General features: G+C 45.7%; 1 protein-coding gene across 8 annotated transcripts in view; it reads right to left on the bottom strand.

Annotated features, from left to right (window-relative positions):
• Positions 1 to 21,964, bottom strand: part of ZDHHC14 (zinc finger DHHC-type containing 14) — a 271,981-nt gene that overhangs the window by 66,789 nt on the left and 183,228 nt on the right. For all 8 annotated transcript variants that reach the window (XM_029944128.1, XM_029944129.1, XM_029944130.1 and 5 more), the window contains one exon: positions 8,303 to 8,461. In XM_029944128.1, the coding sequence (XP_029799988.1) occupies positions 8,303 to 8,461 (159 nt within the window). The remainder of the gene's footprint in view (positions 1 to 8,302; positions 8,462 to 21,964) is intronic.

The following is a 21,964-nucleotide window of genomic DNA, read 5'->3' as shown; positions in this document are numbered from 1 at the left end:
ACTTATTAACATTTTAAAAATTGCATTCTTGGAATATGACCTATGTCGAATGACTAATTCTTTTATTACACTGGTAGACTAAATTTGCTATGTTATCACATTGACTTTTACATATATTTATAAATAAGAATCCTTTATGTTGTTTCTGTCAGATTTTAGTGTTAGGTTCATGCTATCTTGGTGAAATGAACTGAAAAGCTGTTCACGCTGCTCTAAGACCTGAAACACTATTCAGAGCCCAGGAAGTAAGGTGGTTTGGTTCTAGCATCTTTTTTGGATTAGTTTTTTTAAATATCTAACCAAAAATTTAATAGTATAATGTGAATATTTTTCACATCAAATATACATCTAAATTTTCTTAAATTTAAATCCCAGTTAACATATAGTGTAATAATAGTTTCAGGAGTAGAATTTACTGATTCATCACTTACATATAGCATCCAATGCTCATCCCAACAAGTACCCTCCTTAATGCCCAAAACCCATTTAGCCCACTCCCCCATCAAACTCCCCTCCAGCAACCCTCAGTTTGTTCTCTGTATTTAAGAGTCTCTTTGGTTTGCCTACCTCTCTGTTTTTATCTTATTTTTCCCTTGGATAATTCTTTAATAAACCTCTCAGTGTTTCATTATTATTAGTCTAAGTTTCCCCCTCATTCGTTGACTAATTTCCCATAAAATCATGTTCCACTGAGATTCTCAAATCAGTCAGCATCGAGTTATATAATATTCAAACAAATGCAATTATTTTCCAATAACTAAAAACTCACCTACATTTGTCTCCTTTGAATCTATTATTTCCACTTTATTTTCTCTTTCAGTCTTACCAGAAGTTTATCTTTATGTTGTTTATTTTCCAAAGAATTAGAGGTGGTATCGTATCTATTTTTCTGTTTTGTAGGTCATTCATTTTTTTCTTCCTGTTTTTCTTAAGTTTATTTTGCTATTCTTTTTCTACCTTCTTGAGACGGATATTATGTTTGTTTATGTGCTTCTAAGTTCAGTTTTGTTTTTTGTACTAGACTTTTTTTTCATAATATTTTATTGTCAAATTGTTTTCCATACAACACCCAGTGCTCTTCCCCTCAAGTGCCCTCCACCATCACCACCACCTGTCTAGACTTTTAAAAACTTTTTGTTTCATTGGCCATACACCATCTAAGTAAACTTCCTGTTTTGGGGAGGATCCCCAAATAGGTGGAGGGCGGGGCCCCACCCGCACCCTGGCTTATAGAAGCTGAAAGCTGGTAGTTCACCTCTCCTGCCTTGCTAGCTCCTTGGCTGTGGAAGCGAAACAAGCCCAGGTGCTCCCACCCAGATCCCTGAACCCAGAGGCCTTGCAGACAGAGAGAGTCACAGTTTTACGCTGACAGCAGCAGCAGAGCTGGAACTCAGTGGTGGTGCAGCAAACATTTTGTTTACAGCATCTGCACATCCGGTGATGTCCTACTGCAGTTGTGACTGGCTGTGTAAGGATGCAGGTCCGATCCGGTCCTCACCACCGGGCAGTCCCAGCCTTCCCGGAGCTGGTTGCGCCCAGTGGCTGGGGGTGGGGGGGCGATCCCCCGCGGGCAGCAGGTCTGATCCAGCCTTTAAAGGGGAAGGCACCGGCTTCTCCTGAAAGGGCTCGCATTAAGGAGGGACAACTCCTGCGGCGCCCAATTGGAGGAGGCCGGCTGATACCTTTGACCTTTCTAGAGGCGGGCCTAGTCATGCCCCACGTGGGGCATCCTGGGCCCACTCTGATTGGTCAGTGCTCTGGATGGTGTGACTGGCTCCCACAACTGCCAGTGTTGATGGGGGGGCAGGGATTGGATCACTGTACACCTGTCATCATTTCCTGTAACTCCCCCTCCCAAAGGCATAAAAGGCCCTGCCCTGCCTGTGTTCGGGGCTCTCTCCACGTGGCCAGCGGGGTCGGCTGGAGACTGTGAGCCCGAGCTTAAGCTTGTAATAAAGGCCCTTTGTTTTTGCAGGTGTGACTCGGTCTCCCTAGCAGTCTCTGGTGTTTGTTTTGGGGTGATTTGGGGCGATTTTACAAACTTGGGCACAACAGCTGCACTCAGCCTTCCTGGCTCTTCCCGTTTCTGAGCCTGGCTCTGGGGCCTATCCTTCCTTCTTATGAGCTACTTGATGGCTTTCCAAATAATTCCTTTGTTGCTTAGGTTAATTACTTTGTGTGTTTAAAGTTTAGAATTCTAACTAGCATGGAGTTTTCTTTTACATTTTTCTTATTGTCATTTTCTAACTATTCTAAAACTGTGATTTTGAGGTTTGCATTTGAAGTTTAAAAGGCATTTCAAAAAAATATCACAACTGGTTAGGCGTGTGTATTTATATCTTTGTAATTGATTTCGAGTTTTACTGTTGTGTCATCAGATAGTATAATCTGTGGAAATATCTGGTTTTAGAAAACTAGGAATTTTTTGTGGCCTAGTATGATTAATCTTTGTAAATATTCCACACTCAGTTAAAAAAAAAGGTAAGTATACTTTGTAAAAACAAAGTTCAGCATATATTAATCATATATTAATATCCTTTATTTTCATACTTATGTTTTACTTACCTGAACAATCAAAACTAGAAGTATGCAATTGTTTCTCAGCATTATGTTTGTAGCAAATTTTCCTCACCTTCTCTAACAACCTTTACTTTATATATTTTAATTCAATGTTATTTGGTGCATATACATTGATGACTGAATTGTTTATTGTGCTCTTTACCAGTGTAAAGTTACTCTCTTTGGTTTATGTGACAAAATAAATATACTGATTTCTATCCTTATATAATAAGTAATATGATATAATATAGTATAATAAATATAATGAATTCTCCTTGGTCTGTTCGTAATAACAATTTTTGAGGACTTTTATTTTGATGCACCTAGCTATTAGCAGTATCTGACACATAGGTGCTTATTAAATGTGACTGAAAAGCAAAGATCCTGAAACCTGGTGTGGGGGAGGACTGTTTTGGTTTTTGGAGGGATACAAATGCCCGCTCTTTCTATTCAAAGTATATCAAATGATATACTTTCCTGTGGGAAATTAGTAGCCCTCTCACCATACCCTAATAGTTAAAAATAAATTCTAGAACGCTCCTCCATGCCAGAAGCGGTTGCAATTCCAAATCTCAGATATTCTAAACCTCTTCATATTGAGGACACCCGTGACACAGCGGTGACTGAGCTCTGATGCACACAGCGTGTACACAACACACAAAGTATCAGCAGTTGAGCCCAGAAAACCACACGGTGGAGGAAGCAGCTGGACTGAGGGAGGGAGACGCTGGGCCAAGAAGGGGAGTGCGCGCTACTCCCAGGAGAGAAAGCACAGCAAAAAAGAGGCAGGGGAATGAGAAAGGGAGTTTCTAAGGATGTTTAAAAACGGTGGGAAAGCCCTCCCCAAACCAGGAGTCCCTGAACCCCAAGTCCCTGTGGGGAGCCTCTGCAGGCTCTCTTGCCACCTACACCAGACAAGGACAGAACAAAATGGGCCCAGGGCACCCCCTGTGTGAGGAGAGAGGCTGGCCTTGCTGAGAGCTCCGCTGGGGCCCAAACGGCCCGAGGGCTTCACGCACCGTCTCCTCTGTCCTCACAGCACCTCCAGATGTGCCACCACAAGTGCAGAGAGGGTCCTCCCTGCCTAGATAGGGCAGTAGGCTGGGGACCCAGGGAGCTGCTGCCTCCAAAGGCCACCGCTGGGCCTCAGGCTAAGCTGCCTTCTGCCCGGTCAGAGCTGGATGCTCGCACACAGCGCAGGCTTAGGGAGGCTTGTGAGCTCCACCTCACTGGTCAGCAAACTCAGCCTCATCCAGTGGGTGCTTAAACTACTTTCAAATAAGTCTCTTTTAATTACAGGTTTAGATTGTATTAAAAATACCCAATTCCAGAGAAAGCTGCTGGCTATTCTGACACTAGACCGGAGCCCATCAAAGGACAGACTTTCCTGAAATGCGGAGGGGACTCGCCTGGGGCTCTGGGAGGTACACGGCGAGTTGGAGAGCACCTCCCGAGCACGCGGTGTGCTTCCCGGCACCTTCAGTCACTCTCACTTTAATAATGACCGGAGGGAGCCTGAGGATCAGAGAGAGAAGTGGCCCCACGGCCCCAGATGTTGGTCGTCTAAAAGTGTTCTATAACTTCAAAGACTGTCTGGCTGAACAAACACGCCAAAACAGCCGGTTCCATAGGTGCAGAAACAATGTGATGGCAACCGAGAAACAGAACTAGAGAGGGACAGAGAAAGGTTTTGAGAAAGAAAGAGACAAACAGAAAGAGAAGTAAATAGAGACAAAATGAGAGACAGAAAGAATATATTCACTCCCAGGACGCAGGTCACCTACTCATACCAGATTATGGGGAAACAAGATGATTCCTATCAGTCCGTGAACTTGTTCTATGCAGTTATCTTGGGAGCACCGTTGGCGGCATTTCCCTGGTTACGCACGGTAACATTAATGGCAAGCACTCACTGAGCCCCCACCACGTGCACCAGGCCTATACTGGGGCCTTGCTGGGCACTGTCTCATTTAATCCTTAAAAGAAGCCCACCAGGTTGTACGAGGGTCATCCATTTTACAGACTTGCTAACAGTTGGGGGTAGTCAGATAACCTACTCACATATCAGTATCATTCAATGACAGGACCCGGACGCAGTCCCCGGGTCTGCGTGCATTAGAGCCAAGTTGCCAACCACTGGGCTCCGCTAACCCGTTTTATATTTGCACCAGGGTTTACGTAATCTCCACAAAACCTTTTCCATCAGTCCTCAACTCAAAATACAAAGCCCTTACAAGTTTGCTCTCATTTCAAACGTATTTAACAAAGAAAACCACTCTTCTGAACTGCCTGGGAAACTCCATTTTTCCTCTCCCTTCTCCCAGCATCAAGTGGCATTTATTTGTGTCCCTAAGAAGACCAACCCAAACCTGCTCATTACAAGGGAAGGGAAGGCACATGTGCTAACTCTGGCTTTCAGCGTATCATTGTATTTTTCTCCCTGGCTGCAAAAAGTAGAATTCTTTCAATAAAATCGTTCTATCTAAAAATAAAATCGTGGCAAACTCTGCAATTACACTTCTCAGTTGGAGACATTTGCTTTCCACTCTATTTTCCCAAATGCAGAAAAAAGTCCAATTTGCTGGTCTGCTAATGGGTCACGCCAGAGGCCCAAATGTAACATAATGAACCGAAGCTATGTAGGTGTGAGTCACTGTGTGGTTGTTCCAGGAGGGCTGTGAGTAGCTTTATTTTAAATCACCTGTATGCTACTTATCTCACCTGTCGTTTGCACGGTGGGGCCCTGATCAGGGTTTGCCCCCAAGGGGTGCTGAGAGGCAGGCGTTGGCGATAGGCTTTCTGGTCAGTTCTCCTCCTCTGGAGCCTACTCCCAAACTTTCCCCTTTCCTCTCTTTTCCCTTCACTGTTCTGTGCCTCCCAATGATAGGACACCACCATGCTTATCTGTGGAGCGCTGGATTGCTACTGTGACTTGGATTTATCAGAAGGGTTTCATGGGGCACCTGGGTGGCTCAGTTGGTTAAGCGTCCAACTCTTGGTTTTGGCCCAGGTCATGATCTCATGGTTCAGGAGTTTGAGCTCCTTGTCAGTGCAGAGCCCACTTTGGTTTCTCTCTCTCTCCTTTTCTCTCTGCCCCTCCCCTGCTTGCAGGCTCTCTCTCTGTCTCTCTCCAAATAAATAAATAAATAAATAAACTTAAAAACAAAAAAGGAAAGTTGCAGAAGGGCTCCTAGGTATTACCGGCTGATGGCTCTTATTTTCTCAGCCCGTAGTTTCCATAAGCCATTGTACCACCTTAAACAGCTGTGTTCTGGAAGAAGCGCACCATTAACTGGGGTTGATACACAGTTTCGGTAAGGGGGGTGTTACCTCTAATTCATCAGAGTTCTTTAAGGGACATGTATGAACACCTGTGGGTGCTGGAGGGCATGAAGAAGACAATTCTATGAGCTTTTAAAGTGTTTTACAATAATCCAAGGAGAATTTTAAAGCACTATGAGCTGGGGAGGAAGTTTTATCATGATTAACAGTCTAGCCTGGAGACAGGAAACAGAAGATTGGGACCAAATGATACAAATGAACAAAGGAACAGTCAGATGTCTAGAAATGGGTAAACATTTTTATAAATGACAGGGGTCCAGGGTGGCTCAGTTGGTTAAGCATCTGACTTTGGCTCAGGTCATGATCTCACAGTCTGTGGGTTCAAGCCCTGTGTAGGCTCTGTGCTGACAGCTCAGAGCCTGGAGCCTGCTTTGGATTCTGTGTCTCCTTCTCTCTCTTCTCTCCTGCTTGTGTTCTGTCTACCAAAAATAAATAAACATTATAAAAAAAGGAGATGCCCAGTAAACTCTATGGGTTTATAAATAACAACTCCCTACTATAAATGCCTAGTGGAATAAGTCACCAGACCTCCAGGAGGAGGCAAACAAAGTAACAGAAGAGCTTACGTGAAAAGCGAATGTTATATACTATCCCATCATATACATTCCATCGTGCAATATCAAAGTTATACAGATTGTTCCCTGCAGATACTTCAGACACCACGACACTCTGGCTTAAAAGTGTCCTCAAGACGGGCATGAGGCAGCTGACGTCACCAGGACACATGTCAGAAACCTAACAAAGGCTGCCAGGTGTCTTTGTAGCAACCCTGGTGTGCCCCCACATAGACGACCAGGTGTAGTTTTGGTCTTCACCCCCGCAGAGAACTACAGTAGATCAGGAAATTCTCCAGAGAAAGCCAAACAAAAATATCAAAGGAGATATAATAACCGAATAGCAGCAACAACTATAGAGCCTTTACACCGGGCACTATTCTAAGTCTTTTCCTTGTATTGATTCATTTAATCCCTCAACCATCCCATGAAGTAGTTACTCTTATCAACCCCATTGTACAGATGAGAAAACTGGGGCACAGAGAGTTTAAATTGATGTGAAGCTATTATTTGTACCCAGGCCATTTGGTTCCAGATTTCCAGCTCTGAACTCAGGTTACATGCAAAATGGGAAAAGCCTGAATGAAACTCCATTCTGTTCTGCTGGGGGAGCAAAGGCTAAAAGTAATGCATCTAAGTTAATAAAACCAAGACAGGGCCTGATGGGGAAAACATGGACTTTCTACCAAACTGTAGATTTTTAAAGTTAGAATGAAGTGAATTTCAGACAAAAGGAAAACAGCTTTGCACAGCAGGAAGTACATTATAACATTCTATTTTCCTCAAGCATTGAGACGACAAATTCTAATAGACTCAGAAAGAGGGCTGGCCATTGATGATACTGAGGGAAATGGGTTTGTTCTGAGCTAACCTTGGATTCCAGTGCCCAAAACCCAGAATTACCGTTAGCCATTTCTGTTAGAGGCAGGCATGGGACTGGAGAAATGAGGGCCTTTCCCCGTGGGCAGAGCCTTTGTGCAGTCACCCTTCCTGTGACTTGGGTTTTCTACCATCTCCTTGCCAATTTCATCTCTAAGAAGCTCCAGCCCAGAAAAGACATGCTCTGTGGGTGTGGCCCACGGCTCTCAGCCTGAAGTGACACGAAGTGCTTGCCAACTAATTGCAAGGGGCTGGGACCCGCAGCAGTTGTAAAATCCTGTCCTGGACCAGTGGTGGCAGAGCCGCAGAGCCAAGTCTTACAACTGATGACCTGTGTGCCACCCATTCCCTCTGCCTGTTTCCCCAGTCTGTCCTGGAGAAGGCCAGTGGACAGAGAGGGAAGGGCTTGGTGGTCTCTGGGAAGAGCAAGGATCCTCACTTAGGCCTGGAAGTCATCTGGCCTCTGCCTCTTTTTCTCTCCTTGGGCTTAGAATGCCTCCATCTCCCCAGCTTAGTGCCCCTCTGAGGAGTTGGAAGAACTTCACTAGGCACATCTGGCTCCATGTGCGGCCAGCCCTCTGGGCAGTGGAGGGACCTGGGGGTAAAATGGTGTCTAGTGCCGGCTGATCTGGCAGCTCCAGGGAACAAAGAACCCCCACCCACTCCGGTGTGTGTGCGCCTGGAGGAGACGGCCTAGGGCGCTGCACCCACGAGGAGGGGGGTGCTGCAGGATGTTAGAAGAAAAGATAAAGACTTGGGAACCCTGAGCTTGGTGAATGGGATCCGTGGCGGGAGGTGCTTGAAATATTAACTATTACTGAGTTGCTCAGTTTCTGAGGATTAAAGAGACATCCATGCCAACGCTCTCCAGCACAGTCTACACCAGGGAAATCAGCTACCCCGTCAGCTACAAACATCTTACCACATGCACGAGAGGCGGCACAGAGGCAATTTCTGCTTCTACTCACCTACGCAGTTATCGCAAAGGCTACAATGAGAGGCACGAGGGGGCCGGAAAATCTTGCAGGTGAAACAATACTTAAGTTTCACAGTCTGGCCATTAATGATGACTTCTTTGGTTCTGGGAGGTGGGCGGTACCCCCCTGAACTAGTGCCGTTTGCAATATCTGTGGAGAAAAGAAGAAAAGCACAGCCCTTAATACAATCCTGTATCCTCTGCAGGCTCTCACACCTCGGAAGCCTGGAGTCTGCATTTCCAAGGACAGCGGCCACCCATGGCCTTCAGGAAGGCACCTGACACCAGACACGCAAACGTGCAGTGGCGCAGAGTGCCCACCCTTGCTGGGGGCTGGGGCTGCCCAAAATAGTTCACACAGGCAGCGGTCATGTGACTGCGCTCTGGCCAATGAGGTCCGAGCACACATGGCCAGGCCCAGCCAATGGGTCCCTCCCCGTGGAGCCCCGCCCACTATCTCCTCTCCCAGCCCGGCCACTGTGGAGCCAAATGCTCCGGACCCTGAATGTGCACAGAGGGGTGCGTTTCTGATCTCTTCGCCCTCCTTACTGCTACATGGACACCAAATTCCCAGTGTTAAATTGCTGAAGGTCTCGGTTTTATTTGTTACAGCAGCTAGTGCTGCCCTAATTAATATAGTGGGTGATACTGAAATCAGGATCTTTCTCAGATGGTACTTCCAAGTCCAGCTTAAGAATCGCCCATCTTGCACACTGGCCTCCTCAGAAATATCAGGTGTTGGGTGGGGGTGGGGGGGATATAGAATATATATGTGTGTATTTTTCAAAAATAGATATATTTAAATGTATATTTAAAAAATAATCTCTATATTTTGTTTACTGTCTGACCAGCATCTTTCATTATCTCCTAGAACTAGTTTTTTAAGTGTTGAAAAAATACAAATATGTATTTTTTTTAAGTATCATCGTATCTTACGTTTCTGTTTCTTGTCTCTGAGCTCACATTAGAATCACCCAGGGAGCTTTTAACATTCCCTAAGGGACGGGCCCTGGCACAGACCCGTTAAATCAGAATCGAGCCTCAGGGTGATTCTAATGTGCTGCAGAGTTGAGAACTCTTGCTCCACAGGAGGATAAAACATCCATTTTATTCTCCTCTAGGCCCCTTGGAGCCCCACGAGGCCTGTCAGGAAGAATGTGGGGCAGCTACCAATGCAGCCAAGCACGGGAGGCCATGGGGGGTGGAGAGCAGCAAGATTCTCTAAGGGCTTGGGCGGAGACTGCAGCGGATAAACAGCGAGAGCAGACCCTAGGGGCCGGAGGAAATCCTGGGAAAGTTCCTGGTGTTCTCCGAACAGAGCTGGTAACGTTAAAGGTAGCTGTCCATTTGACTTCATACACACTGAAAGAACACGCTCAGACAGCAATAGTTGCAACATTTGAGAAGATTCCCCGGTGGTAGGAGTGAGTCCCAACACCCACGGAGGCCCCCACAAACAGCCTGGGCGGGAGTTATAGGAAGAGTTTCCAAAGAGTCTGATTTCATTGGTGGGGGAACAGTCTGGCATCAGGGTTGCAAAACACTCCAGGTAGGGTGATGGCTGCAGAAACACACTCGCTTCCCGCCCCCCTGCTCTGACAGAACCCACTTCACCCTTCACCCAGTCTTCTTTAAGAGGAGAACAGAGGCCTGAAAATCTGCCCCTTGCCCTTTGGCCTAAGTTTGGTATTTGTAAAAATACCAACCCAAGTGGTAGAGGGAGCATTGTGAGTGGTGATCAGCCATTTTCTATTCATGGAAAATTTAAGTTCTACAAGCAGGTTGTAGAAGGAAAGGACAGAGTTCAAGAATGCCAGAGGGAGAGAAGGCAATGTGGAGGGAAGGAAATGGGAAGAGTCAGGGGCAGCTTTGTGCTTCACCTCTTCGCTGAGGACAACTCCTCTACTTAGAATAATTAAACAGGCACGGAGCCATCCCAAGGATCCCTGGGTGGCCTTGCCAAGCAGGATACCCTCTCTTGGCATGTGCCCCACTGTCCTGGCACCCTGGTGGCTGCCCTATCTGTAATAAGAAGAACACAAAGAGACAGCATGGTTGTGTACTTCCCGAACCATCAGGGTAAAAATAACTTGCTTTGAATACATCAAAGATAAGGTCAGCTCTCTAGAGACTGTGCCAACTGGGTGCCACTGAGGCCTAAATTAATTATGACTTGGTGCATCACTAGCTTTATGTCAGCCATGACGTCTACTGTATCATTTAGCTCTTGCAAACATGGGTAGAAAAACTAGAAAGCCAAATATATGTTGAAAAATAATAATATAGGGGCTCCTGGGTGGCTCAGTCGTTTAAATGTCCAACTTCAGCTCAGGTCATGATCTCGTACTTTGTGAGTTTGAGCCCCACATCTGGCTCTGTGCTGACAGCTCAGAACCTGGAGCCTGCTTCATTCAGATTCTGTGTCTCCCTTTCTCTCTCTCTCTGCCCCTCCCCTGCTCATGCTCTGTCTTTCTCTCTCTCAAAAATAAACATTAAAAAATTTTTAATAAAAAATTAAAATAAGAATCCAATCAGCAAAAAGTGTGTCAATTTAATCAGAAAAGTCTAAAAACTTCATTGTCACAGAAAGTGTCTTAAAAATCAGGAATGACCATCTTATCCATACTCAAACTTCTAAAATAGCCTAGTGTGAGTAGCAGTGACTCGGAAAAGTGTCTGCTCGCATTCCTTAAGACAAACGCTAGTGATCCTGTTGTTCCAAAGTACATTTTTTGAATGGTTAAAAATTTGATACACCGTGAACTGAAGGTTAGAATCCAACAGACATGATAAATTGAAGCTTAAGAATTAAGCTAAATCTGAAAACTCTGATTAAACATCTGGAGAACTTTGAATGTCAAAGAAATGGACGAATCAGAAGACCTGGCTTCACGACCCAACTGTGCTATTTTCAAGTGACTGAAGATCCACACAAACAGAAAAAAAAAGTCAACTGATACTTAGAACATACAGTTGCCCCTTGAACGATGTTGGGGTTGGGGGGGGCTCACCCCTTACGCAGTTGAACATCCAAGTGTAACTTTCGACTCTCCCCAAAACGTATTATTAGCCTATTGTTGACCAGAAGCCTTACCAATAACATTGAGTTGATTAAGACATATTTTCTGTGTTATATGCATTGTATACAGTCTTCTTACAATAAAGCAGGCTAGAAAAAAGAAAATGTTATTAAGAAAATCATAAAGAAGAGAGAATACATGTACAGTACTGTTCTGTATTTTTTGGAAAAACCTGCATTTTTAAGTAGCCCCGTGCTGTGCAAACCTGTCTTGCTTGAGGGTCAACTGTATTTAAGTAAAATCCTGGGCCAGAGGCCATGGAGGAGCCATAAATGATCAGAGACAAGGGAAGAAGTCAGCAAGAGGTCCTGCTGGGCTGTCTGTGGGCACTGAGTCTCCTGGCCAGTCCGGCCACCCCCTTCCCTGAGGGCCAGCTTTCTAGATGGGCCTCCCATGGGCCACACATGCTCCTCCATGCACCTGACCCTCCTCTTGCCACATGGTCTTACACGGAGCCTGTACTCAAAGCACAGTGGCCTCCTTGTGTCCCCTGAACAGGCTGCTGCTTTGTGCTTCCAGGCACGAAGTCTCCCCTTGGGCCTCCCTTTCATGCTCTCTGCATAGATACCTTTCGGTCTTTAAGGACCGGTTGAAGCTTCTCTTGCAGAAACTCTTTGGAAGCTGAGCTGTTTCCTCTTGTGGACTTTCACCATACAATTCGTTGGTGTGTATATGATATTCAATTGCTAGATCATGTTGTGCAGCTAGGTGCCAGTCCTGTGCTGGGAGCATGGGGAGACTCGTTCTCTGCTGGTGCTGTTCACAGGCTGGAGGGAAGACCTGGGACCTCGCCGGTGCAGCCAGTACAGGGATCTGGTTTCATGTCTTTGCCCAGAGGCTTCTGGAGGGCAGGGGCCACACCCTACCCTCCTTCTTGGTCCCACTGTCCAGCAGAGGTTCTAGCACACAGTAGGTCTTCAAGAGGTATATGCTCAATGGAAGGCCAGTAGTCCCGGCAGGTGGGAATGAAGGATGCCTAGAAGCAAGGGCCTGGTGTCCTCCACACCCATGCGTCAGCCAGAGGCCCACTGCCCCTTGTCCTCTGAGCCAGTGAGTCCTCTCTGGGACTGCCTTTCTCAAGATCTTCCCGAGGCTGCCGTTCCTCTCAAACACATCCATTGACACTGCTGGTCCAGGGACCCATCTCACACAGCTAGTCTGCATATGTGCCCCCAGAGGGGGCCAGGCAACACGGGCAGCTGGATACCTCATGGCACCCCAAAGTTTCTTTCACGTAATAGATTCAACAGCCACCCCAGCCAGCAGCCTCGGGCATGCCTGCGCCCAGGGTAGATGTGAATGATTGGGTCTTAGAACCCAGGACTTCAAGTACCCCCCCAGAGCACAAAGAAAGCTACTCCTCAACACGCAGACTGATGCCAATGGCTGGTCATAAAATCTGTTCCTCGTCCCTGGAGATGACAAACTCCCGTGGCCCACATCACGGGGCACAGAAAGCGGCATTCCTGTTCTAATCCTCAGTTACGCTGTGTTTTTGGTTTTGGTCATTGTTGTTGGCAACAATTGTGCCCTCCGCTTCCGAGGGCTGCTCTTTGTGGTTTAAGTGCAGACGCTGAGAAAGGATAATTGAAGTCTGCAATATTTAATGGCTTAAAGAACTCCAGAATTGGGGAGGGGGAACAGTACTGCAAGTTTATATGAGTCAGTATGGCTTAAGGACGTTTTTATATACAAGCATTTTGAAAGCAGACGTCAGAGCCTGAAATGGTCTTTTCCTTTATACAGTCTCCCCTCCTTGCAGATTGTTGGTAGCTGTTGGTGTGGAGGCAGAAAGAGTAACAGAATCTCCAACTGGCATAAGCCTCACAATCAGAAAAGGATGAGGGGCTCTTGGGAGTGGGGGAGGGGCTGTGCAGTGTGAGTCCAGGGACACAAAAATTGCCTGTTGACTACGTCCTGGGCTCACCAGAGGTCTTTACGAAGTTGTTTGTTAACACATGCCTATTTGAAAGTCATTCTCTGAACAAGTCTTGCTCTTTGCTTGAAGGAAAAATAAATAGGGCACTCACCTCCTGAGAGACCCTCTTGTCCACCAACTTATTGATTCCTGCTCCAAATTCAGGGAAGAAACTGTTGAACTTTTAAAACTGCTGAACTCCACCATACAAAGCAACTGAACTTCCCTTTCTTAAAATGCAAAGGGAAATATCCAAACTTATGAAAGATGTACATTAAGATTCTCTTCCTTTACCAAAAGGATTTGGGACAGTGGGGTTCCCTAGTGCCTTGAAATTTCATGATGATTCACCACTAACAGTGTCCTCCCAAAGGAGGAACCACTACTAATCAATGTTGAGCCGGAACGAGGGTGAAGCGTCTCTGCACCAGGACCCAAGTCATAGGGAAGTGAGATTTACTTTATACTCAGGTCTTCACGACTACGTCTCCAGCATGGCTGGGCGACAGCTGTTCGTACGCATGCATCTGGAACTTCAGAAGGCTCATTTCATTGGTGCTTTGCAGCATTTGGGACACAGACTACCTCTCATGACAGAAAATGGCTAAGAGCCAATTAACACAGACTCTTGGCTAACAGTCTGTAAACTTCTAACCCCATAAGAAAATATTAAGATGATGAAATCTTAGACAACTCAACTATTAAACTATAAGGGGTGAAAAGCAGACCACATTCTGATCTGTTCACAGACATTGGTTAGGTTTCCACTCAAGGGTAAAAATGTGAATATTTTCTCACCAATATGTTGGATGGCAGTAGCTTTGCCGCGATAAATGCTTATATACAAATGTGCATTTGAGGGCTCATGAAGGGGTGACAGTCCCCAGCCCTCTCCCACCAGCTACAAGCTTTGCTCTGTCAGTTTTGTCTTATATGTTTGTCTTCAAGGACTAAAACTGATGCCTGAAGTGAGGGCCATGCAGGCGATTTTAAGCCTGCGTCACATGGATGGGCAGACAGGGGAGGCCCCTCTGCTTAGAGGGGCACGTGTGAAGGAGGACCAGAGAGGGACAGGAGCCCGGAGTGGAGAGCAAGGAAAGCAGACATGGGGAAGCCACAGGCAAGCATGGGCCCAGAAGAGATGGCAGGAATCCTCCTAGGAATGGAAGACCTAAGGCCTTCAGGGCCTGGCTAGTCCTTCCCAGTTCCTTCACTCACTAACCCAGTATCTAAGAGTGTTGGAGGTACTCTGGTAGACAACGTGGACCTGGCTCCTGCCTTCAGGGAGTTTACAGTCTAGCAGAGGAGACAGATACTAATTAAGTAAATATGCAACTAAATGAGCATCATTTTGCCTTGTGTTACTTTGAGTCAGAGAAGCAGGGAACTGTGTCTGCTTGGGGTGAGGACTCTTTCCAGAAGAAAGAGCATCTGAAGGAGGATCTGGAAGACGATGGAGTCGGGCTTCCTGTGCGTGCGTGTGTCAGCGTGCTTGCACGCTGGGAGTGAGGAGCAAGGCATTTCAGACAGAGGGAATAACGTGTGTCCTGGCCCAGGGCAGGAAGCAGATGGTATATTCAAGAACTGCAGGCAGGTCAGAGTGACCAGGATGCAGTGACTGGGAGATGGTCAGAGAGGAAGAAGGCAGGGGCCAGACAACACAGAGCCTTGTAGTCATGTTTGGAGGTAGCCTTCATGTAGTCATGTTAGCCTTCATGCTCAGTGCAAAAGGAAGCTTGATTGTTAATTTTATATGTGACCTTGGCTAAGGCATGTGCCCAAACACCACTAGAGATGATGCCGAGGTGTTTTTATTTTATTTTTAAAATTTTTAATGTTTATTTTTGAGAGAGAGAGAGAGAGAAGGAGCAGAGGGAGACACAGAATCTGAAGCAGGCTCCAGGCTCTGAGTTGTCAGCACAGAGCCTGACACAGAGCTCAAACCCACAAACTGTGAAGTCATGACTGAGCCAAAGTTGAAGTCAGATGCTTAACTGACTGAGCCACTGAGGTGCCCCATGCTGAGGTGTTTTTAGATGAGATTAACATTTAAATCAGGCTTGGAGTAAAGCAAATGATGGTCCACAAAGTGGGTGGGCCTCATCCAATCAGTTGAAGGCCTTAAGAGGAAAGATTGAGATTCACCGAAGTATAAGAAATTCTCTTCAAGACTGCAACATAGAAATTCTGCCTGTGAAAATCTGGACTCAAGACTTTGACATCAACTCTTGCCCAACTCTAGCTTGTTGGCCTATCCCACAAATCTCAAACTTGCCAGCTCCCACAATCCCATGAACCAATTCCTTAATAATAAATCTGTGTACTCCTGTTGGTTCTTTTTCTCTGGAGAACCCTAGTGCAGAAGCCAAGAAGCATTCAATATATGTGTGTAATATAAATATAGGTAACATGCGCAGTATCACACGGACCGCAGCCTCAGAAATGGGCTGGGGACAGAGGGAAACAAGATGGCCAGTCCACAGGGATTTGGAATATACAGCAGAGATGACGTTAGCTCAAAACAGGGTGGTGGCTGTGGCAATGGAAAGATGGAGACACATTCCGGAAACGTGAAAATGGTAACATCGGTTATTAGTGGATGTGGGAAACGAGAGACAGGTGTGTGCCCAGGGTGAGTCTCAGACTCTGGAAGGTGCGAGGGGGCACTGTGGCAGCATCCAGAGGTGGAGGGTGGCACTGGCTTGTTCTTGTGAAGGTGCAGTGGGGGAAGGAGTGGAGGGAGGAGATGGCCTGCTGGTACTGAGTGTGAGGAAATACCTTGTGGGCATATGCACACACAGAGCAGGACCTCAGAGGAAGGGCTGAGGCTAGAGATAAATGTCCCTTGGCTTCTGAAGTCATCAGAACGTGCGGGGCCAAGGGCCGGGCCCCAAGGCCCTCCTACACTTAGAAGCAAGGAGCACTGGAGGCAGAAGGAGGGCACGGTGTCACTGAGTCACGTAGCCTGCTTTGAACACATCTGGAAAACCCCGACACTGGCTTCCCTCTGGGAGACTGACTGGTGCATCAGCACAGCAAAGGTGCTGGGAATAAAAAAAGTGCAAAGGAAACCCAGGGTTTCCTCAATGAACTTGGTTATCATACCTTCCAAGGATACTCCCATCCTGTGGGACAAGGACCGTCCTGTGGCCCCCTAGCATGGAATGTGCCGGTGTTGAAGGAGGAAGCTGGCGGGGCGATTGGGGTTTCCTCTGGACACATGGGACACGGCTGTGACTGTGGTCGGAGTGGATGCTGGGGTGGGGCAGGAAGGAACCTCTGTCTCTCCGGGCTAGAGAGAAAATGCTGGAAACAAAGCTCAGCCAGGATGGGCGGCGGGCGAAGAGATGATGCCACCATGCCCCAGTGGCTGGACTGCGTGCACAGAGATGGGAAGGCATGGGGCTAGGCGCAGTGTGTCTGCCGGCTTGCCCTCAAATGGGTAGAATCGTGGAAGGATGCAGAGACCTGGAGGGGGAGCCTTCCTGCAGGGGTGGGGAGGGCAGTGGTGGGGGAACTGCTACAGGTTCCTGGGGGTGGGGACCTGGAGGAGGAGGACTTGGGGCATACCCCACCTAGAGAGATTAGGCTGCTGCCCTTACTGGAGGCATGGGCGGTGCAGAGAGGGCACTTTTTCCCACTGAGTCTTCAACCCCCAGCCCCCACGTCCTGCCTTCATGAACAAAGCAGGGTGGAGAGGTCTGGTGTGGGGACCGCGGCAGCCTGGGAAATGCTTGGGAGGAGGACCGGAAAGGGACATTTTCTTGCTCTGATGGGGGCGATGCATGTGCGTGGTTTCACCTTGCAGGTCTGCCCCGAGCCCCTCACCAGCATCTTAAGGGCAGGGGGTAGTGGCAGGCTAAGAAAGGGGGAAATGGTGGGTGGAGACAGTGGTTTGGCCTTGACCTCGCGTCTCCTGCATGCGCAGCTAGGTTTGGTCACAGGAGGTCATTTCATGTAGAGACCACAAAGGCTTTGGGCTTACTCTGGACATGATCATCCAGGGGCTCAAAGGATGGAGCTCCTTTAGGAGAAAACTTGGTCAAGGAGAAAGCATTTGTCAGATGAGAACTTGAACTGGCTCTCTTCAGACATGTGAGAACGTTACCGCTTAAGGCTTTAACCAGGAACTGAGAAAAACACAATGAAATATTTGTAGAGAGCAACCTTTCTCTGTATGCTTAATAGAGGGTAGAAGAAGGAAGCCTCAGAGAAACAGTGCTGAGTGCTACTCAGTGCTAGCTTCATTCATTCATTCATTCTTCTTTTCAGATATTTGTTTGGCATCTACCATGTGCTAAGCAGTGTTCTAGGTGCCCTGGATACAGTGGTGAATAAGAAAGTCCTCTGTCCTTCTGTGGCTTACACTCTAGGAAGGGCAGATAAGCCCAGAGTATGGATCTGTCAGAGTACAAACAAATCACATTTAATAACAGATCTTAAATAGGGCTGATGATCAAGGTCAGCTAGGACCGTGATTCTCAAACAGGGGTGATTTGGGGCTAAGTCAAAAATGTCGAAAGATGGCCCGAGGGAATAAGTTAAGCCCAGAGATGCTGCTGAACATCCCATAAGGCACAGGAGAGCCCCCACAGCAAAGAATTACCCAGCCCAAGATATCAGGAAGTGTCAAGGATGGGAAACCTTGGCCTGGAGCCTTGCTACTCGAAGTGTGGTCCGTGGACCAGCAGTACCAGCATCGCTGGGAAGCTCGTTAGAGGGGAATAATCCCAGGTGGTCTGGATGCATGTGACGGTTTGAGAAGCATTGCCGAGATGCAAACCCTTGTTAGCAAGCAGGACAAAAGCCCAGTGGAGTCCCTGCTCTCACGTTAGGTGATCTGACAAGCATCACCTGCGAAGGTTTGCTTACTTGGGAGGCTATTAAAATGCAGAGATTCCTTACACAGGGAAGGGTCTGAGAATCATGTCTTCTAAAAAAGCTCCCTGTGCATATCTAATGGTGAGGCCCGGGATTCATGGCAAACATGACGCAGGTAAGAGCTGAACCCTCAGCGTGAGATTTTGTATCACCAGCTGAGAACCTCAGCAGCCGGCCCAGGGATGCTGCAGAGAGAGATGTGCGCCATTTATAAAGATGCTAATGTTACTCAGAGAGCCGATGCCATCTCGTTAGTTATAGAAAATGGAAAGTCAGCCTGATGAAACGGCCAGGCCAGGTTTCCGTATCTGTAACAGTGTAACATTTTGTTCGAAGAGCATCTTAAAAGAACTGGAATATCCCACCCAGGCAAGAATGAAGTGACGCTGGTTTACCCGATGGGCCCTGTGGGTCTCATGCTCTGGTTCCAGGGGGCACAGTTTGAAAAATATCATGAAGGACAATGGCGGTAGCCTGGCGTGGAAGCCAGTTTTTGGTAAGTCAGGCCCTGTTAAATTACAGGAGAGATCCCGTCCACATCTGCACGCTCTCACAGAGTTAAGGAGATGGCTTTGAGTGTGAACTGTGGCTGTGGCCCAGGAGTGGTAAACAGCCGTCTTCATCCTGTTGTGAAAATAATTCCATGAGTGTAAGCCCAAATATTCCTGAACATAGTGCTGAAGCACATGTTCCAGAAAATAGGGACTTAGGATGGCCCTGGCGATTTTTTTTATCTGGTGGAGAAAACAGGCCTCTGTTTCTTCACATTTAAACTATGATAATTTGAGGGGCGCCTGGGTGGCTCAGTCGGTTAAGCGTCTGACTTCGGATCAGGTCGCGATCTTACAGTCTGTGGGTTTGAACCTGCGTTAGGCTCTGTGCTGACAGCTTGAAGCCTGGAGCCTGCTTCGGATTCTGTGTCTCCCTCTCTCTCTGCTCCTCCCCCACTTCTGCTGTATTTCTCTCTGTCTCAATAATAAATAAACATAAAAAATTTTTAAAAAATAAAATAAACTTTGATAATTTGAGCACCCATAGTTCAGGGGCATCATAATTCATTAAAGGACCCTGAACTGTCAGATGCTATGATATCAGTTCAGAGCTACCACAACTTCTCTTTTGGGGGCTTGCCCAAATTCTCTAGGGCAATATATCTATATCTATCTATCTGTATCACTAATTAATGCGTTAAAGACATGAGAAAAAGAAAGTGCTTAGTAGCTATGGCCTTTTTAATTTAACTGAGTTAATCCAAAACATGCTTATAGCAAAATAAAAATTAATAACTAATTTGTTGCCATACTTTTCTTCCCCCCCGCCCCCCCGCATGGATGCCAAACCCTTGCCCTTAAATGTAAAAGCAATAAAGGTCACTTTGTCCTTGCCAAGTTTCAATTTCCCTCAGATTTTTGTCTAAGTTCTCTGAGGGTGCACACACACACACACACACACACACACACACACACCTGCTGTGCTGCACAAATGATTATCAGTCCTTTAACTGAAGGCCAAAGGTAGAAATACTTGTGTGAGTTTCCACTCCGTGGGGCACAGCTTCTGTGTTGTCAGAAACTACGAAACACTGTACAGTGATAGAGCTCAATCTAGGTTTCAGTGTTTGCAGTATTATACGACAAGAAGGTGAGAATAAGGTAATAAGGGGGGTATATTTACCCCCTTTTGCCCCACTTTTATCCCATGGAAGTGAGAACGAGGTAAAAAGGGAGGTAAGAGGGGAGGTGAGAATGAGGTAAAAAGTGCAGCCCATGCAAGGGCAGGGCTGCCCTTCTTCATGATCCCTAGGAAAAGCTGGTATGCTTTCATTGGCGTTTGAGGGGCACTAATGTGAGGGCCTCAGCAAAGACCAGCTTAGATCTCATTCTGTACAGTAATAAGATTTTATCTTTAGCACCGAGAAAAAGAGGATTAAAGATCCCACAGCAGCACTAGTGAATGCTATTTAGAAATGCAGTATACACTTTAATGGAAAATATGCCCACCTATGTTGGTTCTGTACTGCTGTCTCTTTTGCCTCTAATCAACACTTATTGGAAAAATTAATAAGAATCTTCAGTAGGTCACTAGTATAAATCTACACATCAGTATCTATGTTATCTATCTAAATTTTAAAAGCTAATATATGTATATGTACATATGTATATACACACACATACATATATATATGTATTAGCAACAAACAGCTAGAAACTATAAAGAGATAAAATCACATTTACTTTAGAAAAAGAAATCACAAAACTTGAGGAATAAACCTAACCCCTCCCCCCCAAAAAACAAAGAATGGTTGATAGGTTTTGAATCAGAACCCTACAAAACAACATAAAGACTTTAAGGAGGTTTTGAAAAACACAGAGGAGCATTTCACTTCCTGGAGTGAAAGATTCTGTATTTTAAATATGTCAGTTCTCAGATTACAGTATGCATCTATTACAATGCCAATCAAAATTCCAATATGATCTGGAGAAATTTTGACAAAGTGGAGAAAATGAGTCTAACCTTCCTTTGGAAGAATAAACAGGTGAGAAGATTTGCAAAAATAAAAAAAAATGAGGGGAAATAATTGTCCCAGGGGAAAAAAATGAAACATTGATACAGAATAGAACATCCCCAAATAGATGCAAACTCTGTAAGATTCAGTATTTGATAAATACAGCTTTTCAAATTGATGGGGAAAGCAAGAATTATTCAACAAATGGAATTGGGATAAACAGGAAACCACCTAGAATGAAAAAACTCAAAAGTATCTCTTATCTTATATGAAAACACACAAATGTAAAACACAGAGAACTAGAAAAATGTACATAGACATAACAGTCTGGGGGGTATGGAAGCCATTTCGATACGTATATGACAAGGCAGCATACATAAAGAAAAGATGGGTAATTCTGACTACATAAAAATTTGAAAACCTATATGTCAAAAACTCCATAAAATGCAAATGATAAAGTAGAAACATCTGTTACCATGTCAAAGAGTAGTATCTTTAGAGAGATTTTATAAATGATTAAGAAAAAGACAGGTATTCCAATAAGAATACGGGTAAAAGAGATGAATAGGCAACTCACATGCAAAGGGAAAAATAGGTCAGTAAATATATTGAAAAAGTTTGTGATTTGCTGCCCCCAATTCCAAGCGAAGACAAAGGTTAATTTTAAATGATAATTATTTAGTAGTGTTGAGAGCAGGGAGAAGAGCCAGGTTCTGGTACTGTTGGCGAGAATATAAATGAACGTAACCTTTTGAGGAACAAGGCCATTATCTCAAAACATGAACAGCCTATATTTCCTTTGGTTGAGCAAGAACATCTTTAGACATCTGGCCTCAGGAAACAGTCATCAATATTGATTGTGACACTGTTTTTTAGTATTAAAAACTGAAATGTCAATAAAAGGGAATTGGTTAAACGGATTGTGCTATATGATCACATAATGGGGCCACCATATACCTGTTAAAGATGCAGTGGAATGGCTCATAGTATAGAGCTGGGGAAAAATCTGTTTGCAAAATAGTAGTGTATGATGTAAGCCCATATTCATGTAAAAATACATTACACAGAGAAAAAGTACTGAAAGGCTATATCAAAATGTCAACCATGGATATCTCTGATTAGTAGGATTGATTAAATAAGTTAATTAGTTAAAAATACTTAAATAAGTTCTTTCTGCTTCTCAGGGTTTCCATAATCAATATGCAAGTCAAGCCTCGGGTTGAGAGTAACTTGTTCTGCGAGTGTTCTGCCAGACCAGCAAACAGTCCT

Source organism: Suricata suricatta, chromosome 7, assembly GCF_006229205.1.
Source record: "Suricata suricatta isolate VVHF042 chromosome 7, meerkat_22Aug2017_6uvM2_HiC, whole genome shotgun sequence".
NCBI lineage: Eukaryota > Metazoa > Chordata > Mammalia > Carnivora > Herpestidae > Suricata > Suricata suricatta.
This window is presented reverse-complemented; position numbering and strand designations above follow the sequence as displayed.